General features: G+C 47.1%; 1 protein-coding gene across 3 annotated transcripts in view; it reads left to right on the plus strand.

Annotated features, from left to right (window-relative positions):
* The window catches only part of CABLES1 (Cdk5 and Abl enzyme substrate 1), a 116719-nt gene that overhangs the window by 79403 nt on the left and 13000 nt on the right, over positions 1-24316 (plus strand). For all 3 annotated transcript variants that reach the window (XM_077900245.1, XM_077900246.1, XM_077900247.1), the window contains 3 exons: positions 13838-13934; positions 15184-15340; positions 16367-16470. In XM_077900245.1, coding sequence (XP_077756371.1) covers positions 13838-13934; positions 15184-15340; positions 16367-16470 — 358 coding nt within the window. The remainder of the gene's footprint in view (positions 1-13837; positions 13935-15183; positions 15341-16366; positions 16471-24316) is intronic.

Genomic DNA, 24316 nt, shown 5'->3' on the forward strand with positions numbered 1-24316 from the left:
TGGTTTTAAACTGAACTGAGCACTTACTTTGGCTCCTGACATCAGTTGACCAAAGCAGACAGACCAGTCTCACGAGAGGTTTTACCATTTATTTGTTCAGTTACTTAATCACTCATACATTTCTTCTGCCCGAGTCCCTAAGCAGTGTGCAGCTGTGGCACAGAGGAAGGTAGGTGTTCAGTGAATTCAGACGGAGGGATCAGGGAGTGCTCCTCAGAGACAACAGGTCTTCATTGAGATGTAGAAGTGTGAGGTCTTGGAGAAGTGGAAGAGGGTATTCCAGCCTCACGGTTGCCTTCTGAGGATGTAGAAGGTGGTCCGGCCCCTTGTGAACTTCTTGGGAGGCAGGATGGGGAAGATTCTCTATAATGCCTGGAACATTAAGAAAATTGGGTAAATTGCCATCTAGGAGGGGCTCCCATTGCTAACCCACACTGCAGCAATGAGCCCTAGGTAGTGAGGGGAGTGGGTAGAGACAAGTGAGCTGTCCTGGGACACCAGGTCCTGAGATGTCACTGCCACAGGCCCATCACTCAGCTTGCCCCAGGTCGGTTTCATACAACGTGGAGCTTTGACTAGACCCTCTAAAGATCTGCACACTCTGTTCTCATCCCTGTCAATTTTGCTAATGTGGAAGCTGTAAGTCTGGTTGAACGAGGAGTTTATGAATGAGGCATGCTGTTCACACTTTCCATCCACCAACGATCAGCTGCTTCTAGAGCTCCTATCTGAATAATTATTCTCCATTCAATTTTTTAAAATTTGAGGGTTTTTTTTTTTTTAAAGTGCAGGTCTGATGACTGCAGTTTTATTTGATACATGGTTTCCTGGTGTGGGCTTAATCACCCCAGGGTTGACATGCAATGTCTGGAGTCCTTTTACATGCCATCAGGTTTAGACTTCTAACAGTAGAATCATTCACCGTGATTTCTGGAGCTTCCACTTGAAGCAGACTGCCCTGGTTATTTAGCAAGTACCGTACTCTTCAAACTATTCTTTCCTGCCTTGATTCATAGGTAAAGATATTTGAGAAGAGAGCATATTTCCTTAAGGTTAGCTGATTAGATAGACCCACATGTGTGTGAACATGATAGTGGAAGGAACGCAAGCTGAAGCGTAAATGCTTATAGTATGCTGGGTGCTGTGCTAAGGGCCCTTATACATTTGCTCATATAATCTTCTCAAGAGCCTCATAAAGTAGGTTCTGGGATTATCAGTTTGGATACGAGGTTGGGGCAGAGACTGGTGTAGCAGTAGTGGCTGAGTTAGAAGGGAGGGTGGGAGGGCGGGCAGGCCAACTCCAGGCTCTGTGAGGTGCTGTGTTCTCTGCTTTGGGGCAAACAGACCCCACAGGAGCAATTCCCAAAGCACTAATGCACAGCTGAGAGCCTAGTGTATTTTTTTTTCACCATCATGCCCTGGGGCTCCACCTGCTAGCTCGGGACCAGTGACCATTGGGTAACACTGCCTGGCAGTGGGCATCTGGGTATTGGTGGAGCTCTGTGTACGTGCAATAGGAGGGCTACCTCCTGGGGACCTAGTGGGTTTGGTGCTAGGTGGTGACTTTCCAAAGGCTTTGGAGGTTGCCAGTTTACACTGCAGGCTGGGGTCCTCCAAGGGTAAACCCCAGGCATCTTTGGGTGGAGTCTTGTGTGAAAGTAATCTGTCTTAATTCCCCCGGAACTATTTGTTGACTACAGAATAAGAGGGTCTATAGAGAGTGGGGAGGTGGTCACACAGTGCAGGTATCAACATGGTGGAGGCACCCTGATTCATGGTCCTGAAGTGCTGCTGCTCATGTCTCCCCAGCGCCTACCCAGCCATAGCCGGGTCACCTTTACACCTTCCTTCTCATTACACCACAGATGGAAAATGCTTCTCTTTGAGAAAGTGTGTCAAATAGTTACATTAGCACCAAACATGTCTTCACTTCACAAAAGCATTCGTGACAGGGCTTTTTTTTTTTTTTTTTTTTTAAATGCTTTCTTGCTTGCTAATAAGCTCTCTTATTTCTTAAAATGTCATTTGACTTACAGAGTTCTCTCACATATAACACTTCAAGAAATCATCCGTTAGATAAAACAAGATGCGTCTAATAACTGTTCTTTGTTTCTGCTCTTCCAATTTAAGAATTCAGACTCTTGGCCTGTCTCATGAACCCACAGTGGCTCTGATGGGCATGGGGTGTGGGAAGGTGGAGTGTAGGGTGGGATACACTCAGACAATAGGATGCTCACTGACTGTTGCGGGGAGGCCGTAGATTTGGGGTGGTTCACAGAATGTCTAGGGAAGACAGAAAGCAGGATAGACAATGCAGCTGGAATAAACATGTGGCTGTGTTGGCTGTTGATGCCTCCACCCCACAATTGGCCATAGCTCAGTCCCTCGGGAAGTGTGGATCCCTTTCTTACTGCTGGCCCCCACAAACATGCTTTCTTGAATGAAGAAACTTTGTGTTTTCAAACAAGCCTGTAGTTTGTAAAAAAATAGAGGAAAATGGCAAAAAGAACAAAAAGACCTTGCATTTACCCAGATAAATAACCCATTCCAGCATTCATTCTTTCCTGAAGTTCTAAATTTTCCATTGGCTATCTTTCGGTTTCATCTTGAAGAACTTTATCTTCTTCCTTTACTATTTCTTGGAATATGGATCCATTGCTTCAAGTTTTTTTTTATCTGAAAATGTCTTTGTTTCACTTTCATTTTGTATTTATTGGTTTTTTGTTTTTTGTTTTCAATTTTATCAAGAAGACAGTATCCATACATACCCAAATCCAGGTGAAAGCAGCACCACCAGCCCTGCAGCCTCCCAGCCCTGTGCTTGAGACTGGTGCTGCTGGCACCCCTCGTTCCTGGCCCAGCCCCTTTGGCTCTCTCCAATGCTGGCTCCTCTGTGACTCATCCATGACTAGTGAGTGCTGAGTTGAGGAAAACAGGACCGAAGTCAGATGTGTGGGAGCCCTCACACCCTGAATGTCATTTTTCTTACTCTAGGTGTCTGACCTCTGCTGAAAGCCCCTTCATGCTTTTCTAGACTAATGAACCCAGAGACTAGGGCTTGGGCTCTACCCTCAGTTCTCCTCAAACCCATCTTGTGGCCTGTCTTGTTGGCCTTATTAGCAAAATGCCTGGCTTCTTCTTGCCTTTGGGACTTCTAGACTTGGTGTAGAGTTTGAAAAACTGGTCTTGCCCCTCATCCCATTGGAGCTTCTTATGGATGGAACTCAGACCTCCCCTCCAAGTCCCTTTCTCAGGCCACTTTCACAGTCCCTCTAATGCCCCACTTCAAGGTTCTACTAAGAGTCCACTTGTATTTCATGGTACCCTTAGACCTGTCATCGATAGCACCTAACAAACATTTTAACATCTCTGTTAAATTTGTCCTTAACCCTCCTTGAGGGTGTGGATTGTGTCTTAGTCCTCAAGGCATCACTTGCATTGCAGTGTGCGTAGTAGACACTATTTGTTGAATGAATGAGTACAAACAGTATTTTTGAGGATCGTGTCTCTAGACCTTGGAGAATGGCTAATTTTATGCATATGTCACTCCCCCCCCCCCCCGCCCCGAATGATGGCCAAACCCTTAACTTCAACAGGAGCAAGTACTCTCTTGAGTCCTCAGCCTGGCACCTCATACTTGTGGGCATCTTGATAGGAATGGCAGCATTGGATGGGTGGTCATGAGGAGGGGTCTGGATGGTACCAAGAGGATGATCTGTCATGGACCTCTGTACCCTGTTTTTCTGTAAATGACTGTCACATCCACAATGAAGGTTGTTAAGCCCCCCTGCGGGGGGCGGAGGGGTGTCAGGCTGCACGTAGGTGCAGGTGCTAAGCTTTAATTAGGTTCCCTCACCTGACCTACCCAGCCAGGTGGACTCCCCAACATGTTAACTTCACCAGCACAAAGAATCACTCCTGCTGTGCTCCTTGAGTTGCTTATAAATACTAACGCCCTGAATGTTAAGAATGCCAAGGGCCTTTTTGCTGATGTCACACCTGGTGTGCCCAAGCTCCATCAGAATTTCCTGGCTTTCAGCTGGCTTGGTTTTCTAGCCTTTGATCAACATGTGATTTTTCCCTTTTGTGTATACTGCTTTTGCTTAAAGCAAGGGACATCTTTGAATTGATTTTTGCATGGAGTTCGAAGGGGTTGATTTTCCCAGAGCCAGTATTCCCCAAGCAGTGGGGAACTTTATTTTGTCACTGGTGCCCTTTTTGTGTTGGGTGAAGTGAAGCTCTTGCCTTGGTCTTTCTCACCACTCACTCATACTTTCACACACTCATGTGTGTTCTGGTCCTCGCTGTCTGGTCTTTCCTGGGGCCCAGTGTGGCCATGTCTAATGAGGTGCGTGTGTTGGGAAGATGTCAGGATTTACCAGCATGCTTAGATTGAAGGCTGGCTCCTACTAAGCATTAACAGAGGTGAGTTGTCATTCATAATGGCAAGCCTGTGGGCTGTGCTCAATGAGCGAGGGTGTAGAAGCTCCTCCTGGACATAATGGCATTGCCACTTCTCAGTGTATCCCCAGGCTGGCTCAGTAAGGACACTAGACACAGAAGATTTGCCATGTGACGTCACACTGTTTCACGTGAGTTCAGTGGTAAGGAGCACACTTCAGCTCCAAAGATAGACCTTTAGAGCCAGAAGAAATTTGGAGATTATTCAGTCCTGTGGTTTTCAGACTTTTTTTTTGCTGAAGAAACCATTCCTCCAATACAAATTTACACAGAATGCCATAAATAAAATGGCTAACTGCAGAGTTATTCCAGAAAAGTGGGTGGGAATGAGAAGCCCACTCATTTTCACTCCATCCTTCATGGTCCCAGTAGGAAAACCACAGTCCTCCATCTCTGCCTTTGGTGCTTGTGGGCATCTGAAGCCAAGGACGTAGGTTGCGTGGGATAGAGCTGGTGCTCAGGCCGAACCCTCAGTCTTAGCAAATTAATTAGCTTTGCTGGTTCCAGGCCTACTCGTCTATAAAACTGGCTGTGATGTCAGCCTCAAGAGCTTTGAGAGTATTAAGTGAAGTGTCATGTATGAAAGCTCTGAGCACTCTGCCAGGCTGTACATAGTAGGTATTCCTCAAACGTTCCCTTTGGTTCCATTTTTGTCCAGTCACAGAGCTATTTCATTGTTCTTTCTAAGTTTGCCCCAACACAGCAAATCAGTCCGATTCATAATGAGTTAGCCAGCATGGTGTTTCTGCAGACACGAGAGATTCATCTTCAGATCTGCTTTTATCTGGTCTTTATTTTCCTCAGTGGTATGTGCATATTTTAAAAAATCTAGGATGTATGTAAAAATGAAGGTCATTTCTCGAGCCTTACCTCCTGAACAAAACCTTCATTAACACTTTGGTCTATTTCCTTCCAGTCTTTTTTTGCCCCCTTACCCCTAGTGCATGTGCTTGTATGGAATATGAAGAGATGATTGTTTTGTTTTGATCTTTCTTGCTGGTGGGAAGAAGCTTTGCCAAATCCCACCTTTCAAAACAAGCTATTGGAAGCTGGTCACTGAAAAGAGGAACAGATGTTGCCCGTCTTTTTCACTATAACTGTAACATCAAACCTTCCCATAGCTGTAAACACTCTTCTCAGATTAAGCTTGTAAATTATACTATTTTCTGGGAAGAGTCCCAGCCTTAAACCAGCTCCTCTTCTCTCAACCAGCAGTTTGCCAAGGCTCAACTGAGTCTCTTTGCCTTTTATCCACATGAGTCACTGCCTTCTCTTTTCTAGTGTGGATCTGTGGTTTGGCTTGGCAACCCTTTGCTTACAAAATACATTGCAAGCAAGTTTCCCGACTCTCTTAAGTAGGCAGACCCCGTTTGCTAAACAGCTCTTCCGCACCTCTACCTAAGACCACTGCCCCCTCCTCTTGCACTCAGCCTTGTCCTCTGGGACAAGGAGCTGTGCCGTCACCGTGGGACCAGGAGCTGCAAAGCAATTTATGGGTTCAGAAGTAGAGGGCGGGGAGAAGTTGTAAAAGGAACATCTTAGGAGTGAGAATCTTAGGGTCCTGAGAAGGAAAAAGAGGTTCAGAGAGGGAGGTAGAAATAATGCAAACCTGACCCTCCTTAAAATGTTGAAGGTCAGCCCCAAACCAGGAAACTCAGAGTCCACTTTTTTCCTATTTCTTTGCCCTCTTACACCCTCTGACCTGTTATTCCTACAACCATGGCTCTTGCTTTATTGTGGGGCTAGTTTAGTGATATTATAGGCTAAAAGAGCATTGTGTGGGCCTAATCTCCATTTGTAACATCGTGTCAGTAGGAAAATGCATTTTGAGTTACAGACGGCCAACTCAAAAGCTTTGGAACATAACCCACTGGAGTGAGAGACTGCCCACATTGTATTGAGGTCAGTCCTAGGGCTGTCTCTGCATACGGGGACTAACCCGTGCCCAGATGCACTTTATTTCTTGAAACATACAGACATCAGTGGGTATTTCTTTATATAGGGATCCAACCAGAAGAAAGTAGCAGTTAACCCAGTTAACTTGTGACTCAGGGTTAATGTAAAATAACCAGGCTGTATGATTCCAGCTTGATGATGTGTGTGTAGAAAAGGACCCATTCAGATAACCAGACCTGAGTGATAGTGACTGAGTTCACTTACTACGGATGTATCCACGACTGTGTCATGAAGAAAATGGCCTCTCAGTACAGCACGAAGTAGGAGCATGTTTTAAAATAGCAGTGTCCAGGGGCGCCTGAGTGGCTCATTCAGTTAAGTGTTGGACTCTTGATTTCGGCTCAGGTCATGATCTCAGAGTTGTGAGCTCAAGCCCCTCATTGGCTCCTTGCTCAGCAAGGAGTCTGCTTGATGTCCTCTCACTCTCCCTCTGCCCTGCTCCCCACTCACGTGCATGCTCTTTTAAATAAATATCAAAAAAATAAAATAGCAGTGCCCACATGGTATTTGTTGATGTCCTTCTTAGCTTTCAGCATGGGGGCATTTCAGATGAGGTCATCCTCTTGGGTCCATTTCCCAAGTGTTGATCATTTTGTGACACAGAAAATGGCTTTTTCTGAGAGGGGGCCTCAAAGCCTAAATACCCCCTGCCACCCCCTCTTCTTCCCTTCCCACTATCCCCCAGAACATCTCTTCGTGGTGGGAAATTATGCATTCGCAAGTTGTGTTTCTTTCCTCACACCAACCATGTTCCCACACAAAGACAGACTCTGTAATGATCTCATGGATGAATCATCCCGTTATCCGGCTGTTGATAGGAGCTGCCTTTAGACAAAGATTTTGGTGTAAGCTATATTAAGGCCCCTTCATTGTCTGCCAGTTACCCTTGGGGGGATGGCTTATCGATGGAGTGCTGTAGACTAAAAGCTGCTTTGATGTCACTTTTTCCTGTCAGCCCTGAGCTTTGTTCCACTGACTGAACTGTGTAACGTTCTGCTCTGGTACAAGTAAGCAGCCCCAATCCAAGATGGCAGCTGTGTTGTATCTGAAGAGGCGAGAAATAGGACTTCATAAACTATGATAAATGCTTGCTTATATCACTGAGTTCCAGTAGATGCATAATCTCTTAATTAAAATTAGCTCACAAGTGGTATTTCCTAATCCAGCTTGCAAGCTTTGCTCTCTGCAGCAAATCTGTTTTTTGAAAGATCTGGAAATCCTATTAATATTTAACTGGCTTTAAATTATTTATGTATCAAAGCGTTTGACCTATTGTTGTCCCTTAAAGAGCAAGAGCCCAGTGGTGCTTCCAGCTGGCATTACGAGGTCTCAAGTTTACAGCACCATTAAATGATCGCAGGTGGAAGGCAGGCCATCTTGGAAGCTGAAAGCCCTGGAAACTAGTTAATGGATTATGCACACACAGGTCCATCTACTTACCAGGTGTTAAGTATTTAAATGTTACTTTTTTTTATTAGTAATATTGGTTCGCTAATTACGTGCTCCTTTAGGAAAAGATCTTACCTTGAACTTCTTGTTATCTAATACAGCATCTTGTTTGATCAATTCCATGCATTATAGCTCTGTGAGCAGAAAAGGTAATGAAAGATCATTCTGCCTGTTACATGGGATGAAATCAGGATTTGGTGGTTGTGTGGTTAACAGCGACCTAGGTAATCCCCTTTGGGCACCAGGATATCTAGATTGGCCATCTGCTCTGACCAGATGATTCCACAACTTCAAAATCATGTGTATTTGCTCTTTGCTGTGGGAGCCGAAACTAAGACAGGTCCAGGGAGTTTCCGACCACCAAGTCACAGGCTTTCAAGGAGAGCTATATTCAGTGAATTGTGGGGCAGTCCTATGAAGAATAGAGTTCCACTCCACAAAGAACCAGCCTGTGTTTCTGCCCCTTTAAATAAGGGTATAATTGCTGCTTGGCTATCTCCCCAAATGCATTCTCATCCCCTCCTCCATCTTCTGTGAGCCCCTGCACTGTCCCCCCCCTTAAACATCTCATATCCACCCCCATTGGCCAGACTTTGTAAGAAAACCTTTGTGCTGGGTTTTCAAAGTGTGTCTGTTGCTTACAGCTTCTGCAAAAGAACCTTGAATAGATGAGAAATGAACTCTTGGAGCTAAGTAGGTCTGAGCTATAGCGTCACCCGGGCCTGTGGAAGAGAAGAAAACAGACCCTTGCATTGTCCGTGGTTCCTGACCACTGGTTCTCTTAGTGCCTCTGTCCAAATGAGATCCTTCCCTGTGACGCGGCTAACCATGTTCATCTCTGAGTGCAAGCTACAGCGTGTAAACCGCAATGCACACAAGTTTGGACAGTATCCACATATGGTATTTGAACTTGCCTCCAATCCATTTTTAGGAGGAGGTGGAACTTAAATAAATTAATATTTGGATGCTACATGTATCTGGGGAAAAAAAAAATCTTCCAGGCTTTTCAAAGAAACTGGAAAGTCCAATTTCTGTCTGCTTTCAATTACTTACAGCTGCAGTTCCACAGTACCCAGTTCTGTCTCCTGGTCTCGAAGGGTTAATGTTGGCTTTGGTGCCAAGCAGATATTTCTGTTTTCATACACCATTTTAATGAGAATTCAGAACAATGATGTTAGAAAGAAAACATCAAGATTTTATCAGTACTCCCCAGGGACGACTTCTTATGATCCTTTTTCACTGGAGTTTTTAAAAGATTATTTCTGGGTGAACCAGCAATATCATTCAGAGGTCCTCTCTGTAGGCAGCTCTTCCTGGCTCCCCAAACGCGGGGGCATCCTGGGCCATAGGTCTCTCTTGCTTGCTATACACTCACATGTAAGTCCTGAGCAATTACCGTATCTATAAATTAGGTGGTGCGATGTGAAACCACTGTGGGCACCTTAACAGCATGTTCCATTATGGCTTGTGTTAACACAAGGTTTCAGCAACTCTTATGAGAGCACTTAGCTAAGGAACCTAGAGAAGTTTGCCAGCCTCTTTGTGAAAGATTGCCTTTTTCAGATGCCTAGAGTCTTAATATAGAGAAATTAAAAACCTAAGAAACTAACACACTGACCTAGCTTAGACAAGATCTGTGTCATGTTGCTTGGACATGTGGCTATGCAAGCAGATGTGTATGCAAGTGTCCTCTTAATTCAGTGCCACCAAAATGACAGCCACGAAGTTAGTGACAACCTCTTCTTGAATCTAAGGCAGAAAAAAAGGAAAGCGTGCCCTTAGCTGTTGCCACAAACCTGTCAATTTTCTGGAGCAACTGTGCTATTACTGTGTAGATGACGTTTTGAAGTTCAAATGGAGCAGATAGGAGTACACCAGATGTGGAGTGCAGGAAATGTCTCATTTCTTCTTTTAAAAGAACCCTCTAAACATGAACTGTTAGCCCCTACCCCCAACCCCACCCCAAGGCTGAAGGGAAATTAAAACGTAATCATCACTGGGTATTCTCCTTTCTCCCCAAGATGTGCAAAGGACCTGGAGTCTTCCATAATGCCTTGAGTTTGAAGAGCTGTGCTGCTCTGTGCCTCATGTAGGCACATCCTGTTCCCAGAATGCTAAAGGGATGCAGGGCATGAGTCCTCTTTGAACCTGAGTCCCACAGTGATCCTCTTCCTCCCCAGTGAGGATAATCCTCTGCTGGTTCCATCTGTAGGGTCCTGCCTCTCTCCCACCTCCTCTAGGACACCTGACACAGTCTCTTCTCCAGTGAGCTGGGGCTTGGGAGGTAAACATCCCAAGGTAGTGGCCAGGCCACTTGGGGGAAGGCTTGCTTGGTCCATTACAGTAGCTGCTAGCTGTGTTACTAGCTTGCTAGCTAGCTATTTGAGTTAACTAAAATGAGGGAAGCCTGGCTGGCTCATTCAGTAGAGCATGGGACTCTTGATCTTGGGGTTGTGAGTTCAGGCCCCATGTTGGCTATAGAGCTTACTTAAAAATAAGATCTTTAAAAAACATATATAAAAAATAAATTAACTGAAATGAACAATTTATTTCTTCAGTCAACTCATCACACTTCAAGTGCCCAGTTGCCACACAGCTAGTGGCTGCTCCATCAGACAGTTCAGATGGAGGAAAGTTTCCATAGGAAATGGTGTTGAATAGTGTGGGTCTCTAATGAGCAATTACGTGTGTTTTCTAGAAGCGGTTGAGCGGGGGACCCACTGCTCTTCTAGCTTGTTCTCTGACTCAGCTTGGCCTTAGTTTACTGAGAAAGGAGAGCGATACAAGTGAAGGGCCGCGGGAAGTGATGGCTGCAGTGAGCCGACCCACACAGTCATTCTGGAGAGATGGGTTCCTGTGGTTAGGTGTGGTGGAGCTTAGCCCGTCGCCCTTTGTCTTCCATGTGGTCCAGTCCTGAAGGACTGGAATAATCACTGGAGCTAAGAATTCCTGTTTCTTTAAATGTATTTTGAGATTTATCTGTTAAGCGGAATCTTGGGCTTTATGTGAACGCATAAAGTTTAATGCATGTTATGGCTCCATTTCCCTTGGGTCAGGCATCAGGAAGCAGAGGGGATTGTGGTTTGAGCGTGGCTGGTTTGGTTCTGTGGATGGGGTGGGTACATCCAGCAGGGAGGGTCCCCCTGGCCAAGACAAGCTTTCCCAGGGAATCAGGAGCCTGTGAGCCCATGGAGTCTGATGGGACGGTGCATGCTGGAAAAATACCCACGTCCCCTGCCGTCGGTATAAACCAGCACTGGTGAGACAGCAAAGAGCCAGACTCCCTGGCTTCTTCCAGTAAATACTACACAGCAGACATTGTGTAGATGGGATACAAATGTGGAATGAGCCTCCGTCCCTGCCTGCAGCCAGTAGTTCATTCAAGAGCACTCTTAAAATGGGCATATTTTAATATCCTTATTTCTTTCGATTTTCTCACCCCATGAAGATAGGCTGTGCTTTTAAATTAGTTTCAGCCCTAAGTCACATTCTGTGTCTGGCAAAATGGAAACAAGGAGACGGTTGTTTGGGAGTTGGGAATTTGAGGCACGTGCTTGCTGGGGTGCGCATTAGGCGAGGAGGAAGTCCCGGAAGTGCACCGAAGATCCTTTAATGAAATGCAGGCACTGCAGCCTTTATATCTGCTCCCCTCCTGGGCTGCCATGGCCATCCCCTTATTCGTTGCCTGGTTCAGGTTCTTGCTCTGTTGGCATTGCCCTTTGTGAGTGCAGGCATCCTCTCTGCCCTCCGTTGCTTGAGGAAGCCTTTTAAGAGGCAGGCAGCGGGGTGGGTGGTCTCTGGCATGTGTCACCCTCAGGTTCCGGTGGCCTTGCTGAGCCCCACTCTGCTCCCAGCTGCAGGTTTGAGGTCACTAACGAATGCAGGTCTCTGTTCACATGTTTTATAAAGTGACGTGACTTAAATCATCCTGGATCTCATGGTGCCTCGCAGAGGAGGTGCCCCTGGGAGAACGCACGAATGGCCTGAAAGTACCCCATTGCTCAGAATGTTTGGAGCTCTGGAGGGGATGGTGTGCACCTTCTACCAGAGTGCTTACAGTTCTGAGCTACTGTCCTATTCTGCACCATCCCTTAGGGTGAGCTTGATGTCTGGAATTACCTGAAGTCTTTGACAGTCAGATCTGGTCAGTAGGATATGGTAGTGGGTGGGAGGAACACTGATTCTAGTAATAGCTTTCAGAGCAAATAAATACATATAAATACAAAGCTTGCAGACTGGGATGGGTTGATTGTTTGCTGCTTTTGTGTGACTGGACTGTTGATTGCGGAAGGGACTCCACAGAGAGTTTTGAGCATGACCATAGATAGGATGGTGTCCCAAGGAGACTACTTTAAACAAACAAAAGTAATACTAGATGCAAATTTTGGCTTTTTTTTTTTTTTTTAAGATTTACATATTTTAGAAGAGTGCGTGCATGCACAACCCTGGGTGGGGGGCTGGGCAGCTGGGCACAGGGAGAGGGACAAGCCGACTCTCCCATGAGTGCAGAGCCCATGCGGGGGGGGGGGGGGGGGGGGGGGCTCAATTCTAGGACCCTGAGATCATGACCTGAGCTGAAATCAAGAGTCAGATGCCTGACTGAGCCGCCCAGGTGCCCCTTGGCTGTTTCTTTTAAAACTGTCACACTTCTGCATTATAAATAGGATTATAGGGCCAGTGATTGCTCAACTAAATCAGAGAATCCCTGTTTTTTCCTTCCTAGGTGGAGAGGCTTCTTGTCTCTTTTCCCCTCACTCACCTTGCTCCCTCTCTTTATCTTGGGCCTGGAGAGTCCTGCCTGTACATTTTGTTTGTTCCTGCTTAGGTTGTGGGAGCCAGCCCCTGAATTGAATATGGTGCCTCCCTCCAGGCCATCCAGCAAGGCCACTGCCAGTCTGAGATGACTTTTTGACTAACAAGCACCACGTTACAGAGAAAGAAACTGGAAGACAGTCCTTCCCAAACGTGGCAAGGGTTAAAAACTGACAACCCAGGTTGCGCCGCATATCAACTGAAACAATGTCTATGGATGGGGTCCAGGCCGTGGTAGTTTGTCAGAGACCCCCAGGTGATTCTGATCAGCAGCCAAGTCTGAGGACTACTGTAAGGAGGGGGATTGTCCTTGACAATGTGAGCAATTACACCTGAGCTTAAACACAGCCAGCTCAGTCTTCCATCTCTCAGGCAACAGGATGTGCTAGAAACGGTACTGGATGCGATAACAGTCTATAGCCTACTATTCTGGTGACTTTGGCAAGCTACTTAGCCTCCTATGGGGTTTTTCATCTATAAATAAGATAATAATCACAATACCTGTCTAATAGGGTCCTATTAAGAAATCAGAGAGACAATGTGTGGAAGGCTTTGTAAATCGTGAAGTGCTGTATAAATGCTTGTTAATACTGGAGATCATTCTTTTGTAGAAATATACTCATTTTCTAGGTCCCCTGGCGAGATAGCTGGGATGACTCTGGCGGCAGTAATTCCTTTGTTACCAGCAGTAATGCTGGAAACTGTTTAGGACCAGAATTCCATTCTCTCAGCTAATAAAGGGGGCAGCGAGGAGAAGTGGTCTCCCTTAGCTTTAAAATGAAACCAATGGCCAGAGCCTAAGAGCCATTGCCCCATAATGCCCCGGGAATGCTTCCTGCCCTCCTGTTGGCTGACTAGGAGCTGAGGGGCCTGGCAGAGAGGAACATCAGTATTCCATGGGCTTCTGAGCCTGACTTTCATCTGCAGGCTTTCTGTTTCACTGGATTTCATCTATATCAGAGTGGATGAAACAAAGTAGAATTGCCCTCAGAGTGTTACTGATGGGCCGCAAAGGAAGCTCAAAGGGCTGTTCTGTTGGCCAGGGCCCGCCCCTTCAGTCATTTTCATCAGTATGACTGTGGTGTCTTTTGTGGGAAACGTCATCATGGCTCTTTTGAGTACAGACTGAAGTGTTTTTTCTTGGGCCTGTCCTCCCCAGGGATTTGAAGTTGGATGGAGGGAAGCAGTCATCAGGTGCTGTGAGCTTGAAAGAGATCATTGGTCTTGAAGGCGTGGAGCTGGGAGCCGACGGGAAGGTAAGGCTTCCTGGCTTCCAATCGGCAGGTTCGTGCCCACACCACCGTGTCAGGATGCCGAGGCAGCATGACACACTGTGACCCTGGCTCTTGGTACAGGAACCAGGTCTGCAGCCCATCCCTGCTCCCCTAGCACGCACCCAGAGATCCACCAAGCCAGTGAGGAAATAGCACGAGTATTTCTCTACCAGTGCTACTCATAATGGAACGCAGGATGCTGATGAGTATCTCACACCCACATGTGCATGCTCTGGAATCAGAGGACCGGTGGTTTGAATGCACATTGATTCATGGTGTCAGCAAACAATGTTCCCGCCACTAGAAAGTTTGTTTTGAGTGGGAGGAGGTTGGGGAGAGAGGCTTCCCACGGTCCTAAAAAGCTGAGTCTCAGCCTTAGTGAGCACCTCACAGGAAGGCTGTCACAGTTCTCCTTATCCACAATCCAGTGAGCTGCTGGGTGGAAGTCCAGCGAGTGAGGTTGAAAGATGAACTTTCTGTGCTGGATCCAGTCAGTCTTTGCAAACCCTTCAAAAGCCTGTTTATGGAGATGATGCAGGTATTTGGAGAAGCCATCCCACGGTAGTTTGCTTCCAGCTGAGGCTGCTGGGGCAGCATATGACCTCCTCACCTCCCCTCTCCCAGAACAGCTGGTCACCACTGTGTCTGGGTGACATCAGCCCCGAGCTCACAAGCAGGGGTGCATGAGTGTGCTTCTCCAAGCAGGTGAAAAGAAAAACTTGTTCTGTGTCCATTGCCGAAGGTTGAGCGTTCACCTAACAATGAGGGAGGTGAGCTAGAGATCACATCTGCCAATGAAACATACAGGAGGCCCCAACCCCTCATCAGACACTCTTGGGGCCTGATGTATTCTGGGATTCTGCACTTGGTGGATTATAAGGCTTGTTCGGTGTTTAAAAAAAAAAAAATGTAGTCTGTGTGTCATGTATTACACAACATCCCAGCAGCTTCTGGGATAGTTCTCAAACACACTAACATTTCTACCACATAACATGAGTATTCACATGAAGTGCAATATTAAAACTATATATAGCTTCAAGTCAGTTGAATTTAGGTTTTGGCACAAATAAATACCAAAATTAGTTTCATTTCTGATCTCACTGGATTTTAGAAGTACAGATGTAAGAATACGGACATGAACTTGGTGTGGTAACAGCTCGGTTGGTCAGGATGCATAGCTAACATTGCCTGGGAATAATCTATTTTGCTCATTTTTGTTTTCACCTTTTAGACTGTTTCTTACACCCAATTTCTGCTACCCACAAATGCCTTTGGAGCCCGGAGAAATACCATAGACTCCACCTCCTCCTTCTCCCAGTTCCGTAACCTGAGCCACCGCAGCCTTTCCATAGGACGTGCAAGCAGCACCCAGGGGAGCCTGGACACAGGTAACCTTGGGTGGGGGCTAAGGCCAGGCAGTGCATGGCAGAAGGTGCCTTGGTGCACAGCATGTGTTGGGTCTTCCTGTGTGCAGACTGGAGGATGGGTGCCTCTGGATGGCGTGTGAGCCCATCCCACGGGGGGACATGACTTTTGGGCAAATCTAATTTCAGGCCATACAGGTTCACAGCCAGGCCACAGGGGGACCTACCTCATCAGTGAGATGTTTCAGCCACCAACACCCAAGCTCCCTCAAGGAGAAATGCTAAGGCCATCTGTACTGTGCAGATATGGTGGGACCACCTCCCCTACCCCCCAGCCTCTCTGCACCACTCGGCTCCTTATCTCAGCCTGGGTCTTGCCTGTATTTTCATAGTGTTCAGATTTGGATTAGGTGTGGGAACGTTTTGTGACTCTCATAGCAGGTGAGCTAACATGGCCAACAAACACGAAGGCAGGCTTGCTTGCTTTCAGCCTTGCCTCATCAAACCTTTGTAAACCTGAATAAGGGAGAAAACTATACAAAGCAGTATTATTTTTATTCTCAGAAAAATTCCAGGGGCACAGGAAGTTCCTCATACCTGTCCAGGTGCTGAGTCTGGATGCACTGTCCTTATGTTCCCGCCATCTCTGGTCACTTACAGCTGTTTGCCCTGGTGCCTGCTCTGATCTGTGTTTGTACAAGACACGGTAGCCAGCCCAGAAGCATTCACTCTAGAAACCTGCAGCTCACATGGCCGAACTTGAGTTGCTAATTGGATCTACAGGTTTAACAAATGCCCTTTTTTGGTGCTACATTTTGTAATCCCGGTGCTCGCTGCATCTTTTGTGCTCTGGGAGGTTTTGTGCTCTCCCAGGTCAGAGGGAGTGATAAATAATTTTCCAAAGTGGAAAAACTGTCCAAATGTTAAGTATTTGGTGATCCCTTGTGCAGGGGAGATGCTTCATCAACAAGTAGAGCTATCTCCTGCAGTGTGACTTTTTCGGCTCAATTCCCTGGGGCCCCTATTGATTATTTTGTGTATGACCCTCAGGTAGCGACCTGGGAGACTTTATGGACTATGACCCAAATCTCCTGGATGACCCCCAGTGGCCTTGTGGCAAACACAAGCGAGTTCTCATCTTTCCTTCGTACATGGTGAGTAGCGGAGGAGAGATGGTCTGTTTGCTCACTCCCTCAGCCTCACCCCTCAGGCCCCTCAGGCATGCCCATCCTAACAGGTGGCTGCTCTATGGAGTCTAGGGGGCTTGTTCACACACTGCTCAACCTAGGGAGCTTCTGGAGGCTCCCCAGTGTGGGTTGCTCACAGAGTAACCAGCATGGGCTGGTCCTGGGTTCTTCTGGGCACCTGACCTGCATCAACCACTTTGCCTACCAGACTAGCTCAGGGACCCTCACCTGAGCTTACACACATCTGTAGATGCCCCCACCTCCACCCCAGGGGAGAACCAGTTCCATCAGATTCAGCTCTGTCTGGAGTTCCCTGGTGACTGTAGGCTTCCACGTGCACTCCAAACAAACAATTGGCACTGGGCTCCAAATGACAGAATTATCTTCTGGGAGAGTGAAGGTAGGCCACTGTGGGTGTTAAATGCAAAACCTTTCCTTGCCATTTTTACTTCATGGACTCTTCCTGTTTTTCCCTTTGTGGTAATCTTGGTTTCTGCTTTTGGCTGACCACCATTTCCCACCACTAGGTCTGCCATTTCTCCAGACCCCAGCGGGGCCTGGCTGGGTCCTTGTACTTTCTTGGGGCAGACTTGCCCGGACTGAGCGGCTCGCAGATCTCGGGCAGCTGTGGAGGGTGGGGAGCGCTGGGCTTGTGGGAAACCTGCCTGGCCAGGCCTGCCCCACACGGCATCAGGCAGGAGAGCACTGACCCGGAATGCTCCCACCGCCTCCCTGACTGGCCCTGAGGGGGGAGGGGCGGGCACAACTCAGAACATCCCGCTCCAGTTCCCTTGCTCCTGCCCAGCCCGTGCTGTTCTCAGCAGCCCTGGCCTTGGGAATGAGCACACGGTCCCTTTTTCTCTTCTGGGTTCTTGTGTCTGCAGAGGCCAGAGTGGGATTCTATTTACTCAAAGGGCCCCTGAAAGTTCACCCTGAGCTGAGAGTTCTCAGCCCTGGGGATCCACCCTCCAGCCTCTCTTTTTCTTCCCTGAACATTTGGCGAGTGGCTGACACCAAAGAAACACCAGGAGGGACTCAGGTCCTCGCTACTTGCTCCCAGCATATATCCTATTCTCCCATGGCATGCTGAGTCAGAATGAATTACCAAAGGCACTGAGTTTAAAATTGCCCCTGCTTCTCATTCTCCCGTCCTCATTCTGTACCTCTTAACTCAGAAAGAACCAGAGCCATTTATAATTTTTTGTCCTGCTCTGTGACCTGTAAAGATTATTTACTTTTACAAAACCAGGGCTTATTCATGTAAGCTAGCACGTAATAAGTATTTAATAAATGACCAGAATCACCACCCTAATGGAAAGGGAGCAACTGAAACGTCATGCCTTGTGTAGGAATAGGATTCTTTATGTTGTTCATTGCTTTATTTACTAAGTAACGGGCAGGAAACTGTGGCTGGGGGAGTCTGAGTGAGGCTGTCACCGTTGACAGACAGGAAGTGGGGGCCAAGGCTAGAGCTCCTTCCCTGGTGCTCTTCTCACTTGGCCTGTGACTCCCATATCCCTCAGCAGTCAGCGGCAGAACTGCCAATCTCAGGGTAGGACGTGACAATGACTCTTTAGGGCCAACAGTTTAAAACTCCTGTGTGACCAAGAGAATAAGAGAGGGCACTCTTTTTGATCGACTGGGATTTGGCCGGGAGCTCTTCTGTAGGTCATGTTGTGTCTGGTGATAACATTGACTCTCCTTCTGAGGCCTTGTGTCAGGCTGGTGCCAGATCTTATTTTTTTCTTTAAATGGTTTCACTGTGAGCTTTGAGGTTCTGGGCTGCAGTCTTCGTGTGCATGCCTGTGCACACAGGTAATTTTTCCTCCTTGGACAGTGTGCTAGATGATTTGCCAAGTCAGCATATATGTCCTCTCCTCCTTGCTTTATGTTCCCAACTGGCTCATTTTTCATTTTACCATGTTGAATCTGCAGCCCCTGCTTCCTGTAGTAGTACATGTTTTAAAGAATGAAATGGCTTGTGAACTGCATTTTCTGGTCAGCCCCATAAGATGGACATCTATTCTGGCTGCAGAGATTGGTACTTTGATCAAATATGGGATGTCCACTTTTCAACATTGTTCTCTGTCACTGATATGCATGTCCTGTGTTATTAAGAGCCTCAAACTGGCCCCCGGGAGACTTCTTCTCTAGAAGCAGGCATGGAGTTTAGGGCTGTTTCACATGCAGCTGACTTGCACGAGTAAGTGTGTGGGTTTGGGTTTTGGTTGGTTTGCTTGAAGATACACAGTTTGCCCATTCAGCCAGTGTTGACTGAGGCCCTACTATGTGCCAGACCAAGTGCTTCCTTATATGGTGGAAAACAAACCAGCTGCTATCCCCATTTTCCTCAGCCTTACAGTGGGTAGAGAAGTCAGACAGTGAACAAGCAGATAAGTCACTATAGTCGTTAGGAGAGGGAAGAAAAGTGGTAGGAGGTTATGGGGGCAGGGTAGGGGGGTGGAGGTGGGAGGTCAGCCTCAAGGAAGGTTTCCCTGAAGAAATAACATTGAAGGTGAGTGTGAGTGGTAAGAAGGAGTAGCCATGCCAGGCCCCAGTGGGAAAGGCCCATGTGCAAGACTCTGTCTTGTGAAGGGATGAAAGAGGGTGAGTGTATAAAATCAGTATTTTTAACAAAGTCACTGTCCTTCCCTCTACACATGTGCACACACACGTGCACAAGTGGAAAAGGCAAGCCCATAGACTGATGATCCTGACAGATCTTCCATCCTTGACCACAGGCACACAGAGCTGTGCTAGTTATAGGCACTAACTACCAAGGTAGACAGAGCTACAGGGTTACTTGATTTAAGCTATTGAAAACCTTTGAAGATCTGGGGCCATCTTGGTCTGTGGGTGGGTGGGAGATGAGCCCTCATCATTGGCAGGGTGCCCCTTGCAGACAGATGTCAGGCCTCTGTGAAGTCTGTGCACCCCCAGCTCGTCTGTCCCCCTTCCTGGGGGCTTCCTTTCATGGTCTTTGCTGGAAGATTGGGAGGGAGGCCAGCCAGGAGCCAGGTTTGACTGTATGTGCAGTACTGCCTGCGTCCCTTCATACTGGCTGCCAAGGCCTGTGGGGTCCTGCTGCCTATGCCTCTTCTCCTTAGGTCACCAGTGCAGCTCGAAGGAGGCCAGCTCAGTGGTGGCCTCAAGCCTGAGAACCAGGGGCTATTGTCCAGGGTTTTGGGGTGTTTTGCTCCTGTGGAATTCCAGGGCCTGAGATGTTCATGTTGCCTCTGCAGAATCAAACAACTCAGAAAGTGATGAGCTAAACCTATCATATCTCCCAGCTACCATTTTTTTTTCTTTTCATATTAAGGTGTAATTTATGTATGGCCAAACGTACATGTTTTAAGTGTAGAGCTCCATGAATTTTGTCATCTCTGCTTTAATCAAGATAGAACATTTCTTTCCCCTTAGTTCCCTCCTGTTCACCCTGTCCTGCCTCCTACCTGCAAAGGCAGCTGCTGTTCTGACTCTATCACCATAAACTTATTTTGTGTATTTTGGTGCTGGTGCTTTATAAACATAGTGTATGTGTTCCCCCCCCGCCGGTGGTCCTCCTTTCATAGAATCTAATATGTGAGACTCGCTTATGTTGCATGTGTCGGTAGTTTTTTTTTGTTTTTGTTTTTTTAAGAGCTTCCCCATTCCTTGTATGGATACGCCCCAGTTTGTCTATCTACGGTCCTGTTGATTGACATTTGGGTTTCTAGTGTAGGGATACCATGAATATTGCTGCCATGGGCATTCTTCTACAAGTCTTTTGTGAACATGTATTTTCATTTCTCCTGGGTAGATACACCTAGGAGTGGGCTTTCTGAGTCCTAGTGTTGGCAATATTAATCTGCTAGGATGTAGTTGGATGTGTATTTTCGTTCACATGTGTTCTAAGTATGAGATAAATGGGCCACTCATGGCCACAGTTGCCTTGCCTTCAGAAACGGGAGAGTTCTAGAGGTGAATGTTTCCTTGAGGCCTAGAAAGAAGCCTGTTATGTACAAAGTTCAAGCGGCAGCCCTTTACAACTGGCCTTGCATTCATTCAGAGTTAACACTGGTTTTTAACTTTGATCTCTGAGAGTCACTCCCACTATGAGCCACCGTGAAAGGGCAAAGGGGAAATTTTGAAGTTAAAAAAAAAAAAAAAAAAAAAAAAAACAACTTCTGGGTCGGTCTGGAAAGCCAAGTCGCAGCTGCCTCTGTGGTTTTGGCCCTGAAATTTTTAGACGGTGACCACAGAGTAGGAAAGTCTGGTGAGCCTGCTGGCTACACTCAGGTTCTCAGAGGGCCAGCGCTTAATGACGGTGTTTCTCGGTGTGGCGAGGGCGGGCCCGAGGCCTCAACTCAGAGCCCGCTGTTTCCTGCCCCATGGGCCGCCTGGCTTGTAATTAAAGTTTCACCAGAAAGTGGTTGTTTATCATTAGAACCTGGCAGCTGAAGTCAGTAGTGGTTTTGTTTGTTCTTCCCCTTTATGGGTGTGGAGAGCAATTAAGAGGAGAAAGTAAGCAAAAGAGCTGACTGAGATAATGCCAACACAGTCAACGTTATTTGAATGCATATCTGGATCCTTTTCCTATCCCTCTTGAACCATTTTGACATCAGAAGGAAAACTGACTATACTAATCTTTATGACGTCTATAGATATATAAACCTGGAGAGGACATCTCTTGGATTGATCTTGATAAAGTATCTATTCGTGTATTAGTATTACGATCTAACTACTCATAGAAAAGCCCCTCCTGGGGTGCCCAGGTGGCTCAGTTTGGCACCTCCCTTCCTCCCAGTGTTGTGATCCTGGGGACCTGGGATCGAGTCCCACGTCCAGCTCCCTGCATGGAGCCTGCTTCTCCCTCTGCCTGTGTCTCTGCCTGCCCCCCCCCCCCCCCGTGTGTCTCTCATGAATAAATAAATCTTTTAAAAAAAAAAAAAAACCCTCCTTCCTATCCCAGACCTCCCCAGTGTTGTGGGAATATGTCTTAGAACTTTCTCGGCACGATATGGGATTCTGAGCTGTGAGAAATTGGAGACTCGGTTAAAGGAAGACTAAGTCAACCTTCTGTATGGTAGGCAGTTGGGCTCTGGTTTCCCTCACCATACTTCTCTTCCACTGAAAGCTCTCTTGATGACAGAGGTACTTACCAATCTGCAGGGTGGGTTTATACAGAGCCCTGGGGCTCTGCCTTGTAAGGCTCCTTCCAGGGCCCTCAGGTTTCAAGGTGCTTGAAACTCCTTCAATTCAGGAGACCCTCCTTAGGAAAAGGAAAAGGAAAAGTAAGGAGTCATTATGCTAACACCTTTGCTAGGCCTCCTGAGACCTGCTTGAGGGGAAAATCTGCCGGGTACCTGCACAGGAGCTGAGCAGTGGGGTCTTTGAGACCCGTCAGCTTTTGGTGCAACTGTTAAGAATGCCTTTGTAATTGCCCTGTTCCATTGTGGTAGGTTTCGTTTTCTGGCTTTTAGGGTTTTTTGGATTGAGTGTATGTGACAGCTTTATTAGCTGTAATTCACATATCATACAGTTCACTTCTTTAAAGTATATTGGGGTGCCTGGCTGGCTCAATCGGTGGAACGTGCTACTCTTGGTCTAGGGGTTGTGAGTCCAAGCCCCACATTGGGCGTGAGCCTACTAAAAATAAGAAATGATAAAGTGTATAATTAAGTGGTTTGTAGAACATTTACAAATTTGTGCAGCCATCACCATAATCAAATTCAGGACATTTTCGTCATCCCAAAGAGAAGTCCCTATGCCCTCAACCCTCCACCCCCTCACCCCATGGCAACTACTCACCTACTTGTCTGTCTCGGTAGACTTGCCCGTTCTGGACATTTCATACAAATGGAATCCTACACTATGTGGTCTTTTGTGTCTGGCTTTTACTTACATAATGTTTTCAGGGTTCATCCACATTGTAGCATGCATCAGTATGGTGGTTTTCTTTTAATCTTTTTTTCTTACAAAAATAATACAAAATCAAATATTCTACATTTTACCCAACATGCTGTTGCATCTGCTCCCTTTCTATTTATTTGTTTCAGATTTTCAATGACCATTTTGTGGTCTTTAACATGATACTCCATTCACAGTTCATCAGCTCCTGCTCTGAGGCAACTGCTGAAGAAGCATGTATTTGGAAGTGTATCCGAATATGTGTGTGTGTGTGTGTGTGAGAGAGAGAGAGAGAGAGAGAGAGAGAGAGAGACTGAATTCCAGGCCACATCCACCCAATGTCCTCTTCAGTGAGTTGAAGACACCTTTCAAAAAGTTTTTCTGTATTACCAGATAAGCATTTGACAAGTATCTGAAACTGGACCTGCTTTGTGCCTTCTGGCAAATCCACATGGCAGCTTAAACCTGGAGCCAAAGTTGTTTTTCCTGTGTTTCTCTCGATGCTTTGTAAACAATTTCATTTTGGTGAGGAGCTGTTCCCCTCAGGGCAAGGGAGGGAGAATAAATCTAGGGTTATGGATGTGGAATCCAGTGGGTAGAAATAGCAATAAATGCTGCCCCGGGCTACAGAGGCCCTCCACTCACTCCCACAGTTTTCCTTGTGATTTACTGGCCTCTTGAGGGGAAGGGAAAAATTCATAGAAGAGCTGAGATGCCCATTTGTTTGTGGTTAGCTAGATCCAGTGAAGGCCACTGGTCTACCTTAGCGGGCATAGAATATCTGCTTCCCAGTGTCCGGCGGAGCTTGGGGTGCCCACAGATGCGGGGCATGTGCAGTCAGGCAGGCTAGGTCCCGTGATGCAATGGCCTTTGGAACTGGAAGGAGCTGCAGAGAGCAGGGCCCATCAGCCCTCCTTCCTTTGGAATGTTCTGCCCCCAGGGGCTCCTGTGACCCAGAGGGGAGCTTTAGCAGTGTCTAGGGCAGAGCCACATCTGTTCAGAGCTGCCTGGGGAGATGTGGAGGGCAGGAGAATAGGGAACAAGGAGGGACTTATCAGGCCCTGAAGCAAAAACACTTCTCTGTTTCTGTGGAAACCAGACCAGCAGCGAGCCCCCCTTCACTCTCCAGCATTGTTATCGGGGTATCTGTACACCCACCCCCACCCCCCAGACCTGCCTCCACTCCCTGCCTCACCTACCCCCAGCTGAGGCCCTCACTACACAGCATCATGACTGTGATGTGAGCCAGGTAAGCCCAAGGGCATTTCCCTCGCTGCTATCCTGATAAGTCAATCTTTGTTTTTTTAAAGCAAAAGATACCAGTGTGTCCACAATAGATGGTAGACTCTTCCAGATAGATGACTAAGTTCTGGTCTTACCTTCTCTTCCTGTCATCTCGGAAGGTAGTTATGGTGTCAGCCCCAGGTGGGCCCTCCTGACCTGGCCTCCCATCTCTGACTGGCAGGCCCCTATCCAAATTGCACCTCTGGACATTCTGCACTCTGGATGGTCTCCCCACAGCCGACCTTTCTCTCTTCCCTTCTATGCAGCTGTGTATACACAGCTTCCTTGTAGGCAGGCAGCTGCAAGAATGTGCACTCAAGCTCCCTCTCGTTCCAAGAGTGGAATGGCCGTTCTGCAAAATCACAAGCACCACAGAGAACTGGAGCTAACTGCCTGCCACACTGCCTGGCCCAGCTGTCACCCTCTGCTGTGGGCCACAAGGAGCTCTACATCTGGCCAATCCCATGGCCTGGAATTAGGTGGCATTGAAAGCATTGGTCACTCAGTCTGTCCCAGGCCAGGAAGGAACCACAGCCTGTTTATTAGCACTTTGATTGATTGTAATGCACGCTGACAAAACCTGCGCATTGAGTCTATATATTAGACTAGTACATAGGAAAGTACATAGGAAATGTAGCAC

The sequence above is a fragment of the Canis aureus genome, chromosome 6, assembly GCF_053574225.1.
Source record: "Canis aureus isolate CA01 chromosome 6, VMU_Caureus_v.1.0, whole genome shotgun sequence".
Lineage (NCBI taxonomy): Eukaryota > Metazoa > Chordata > Mammalia > Carnivora > Canidae > Canis > Canis aureus.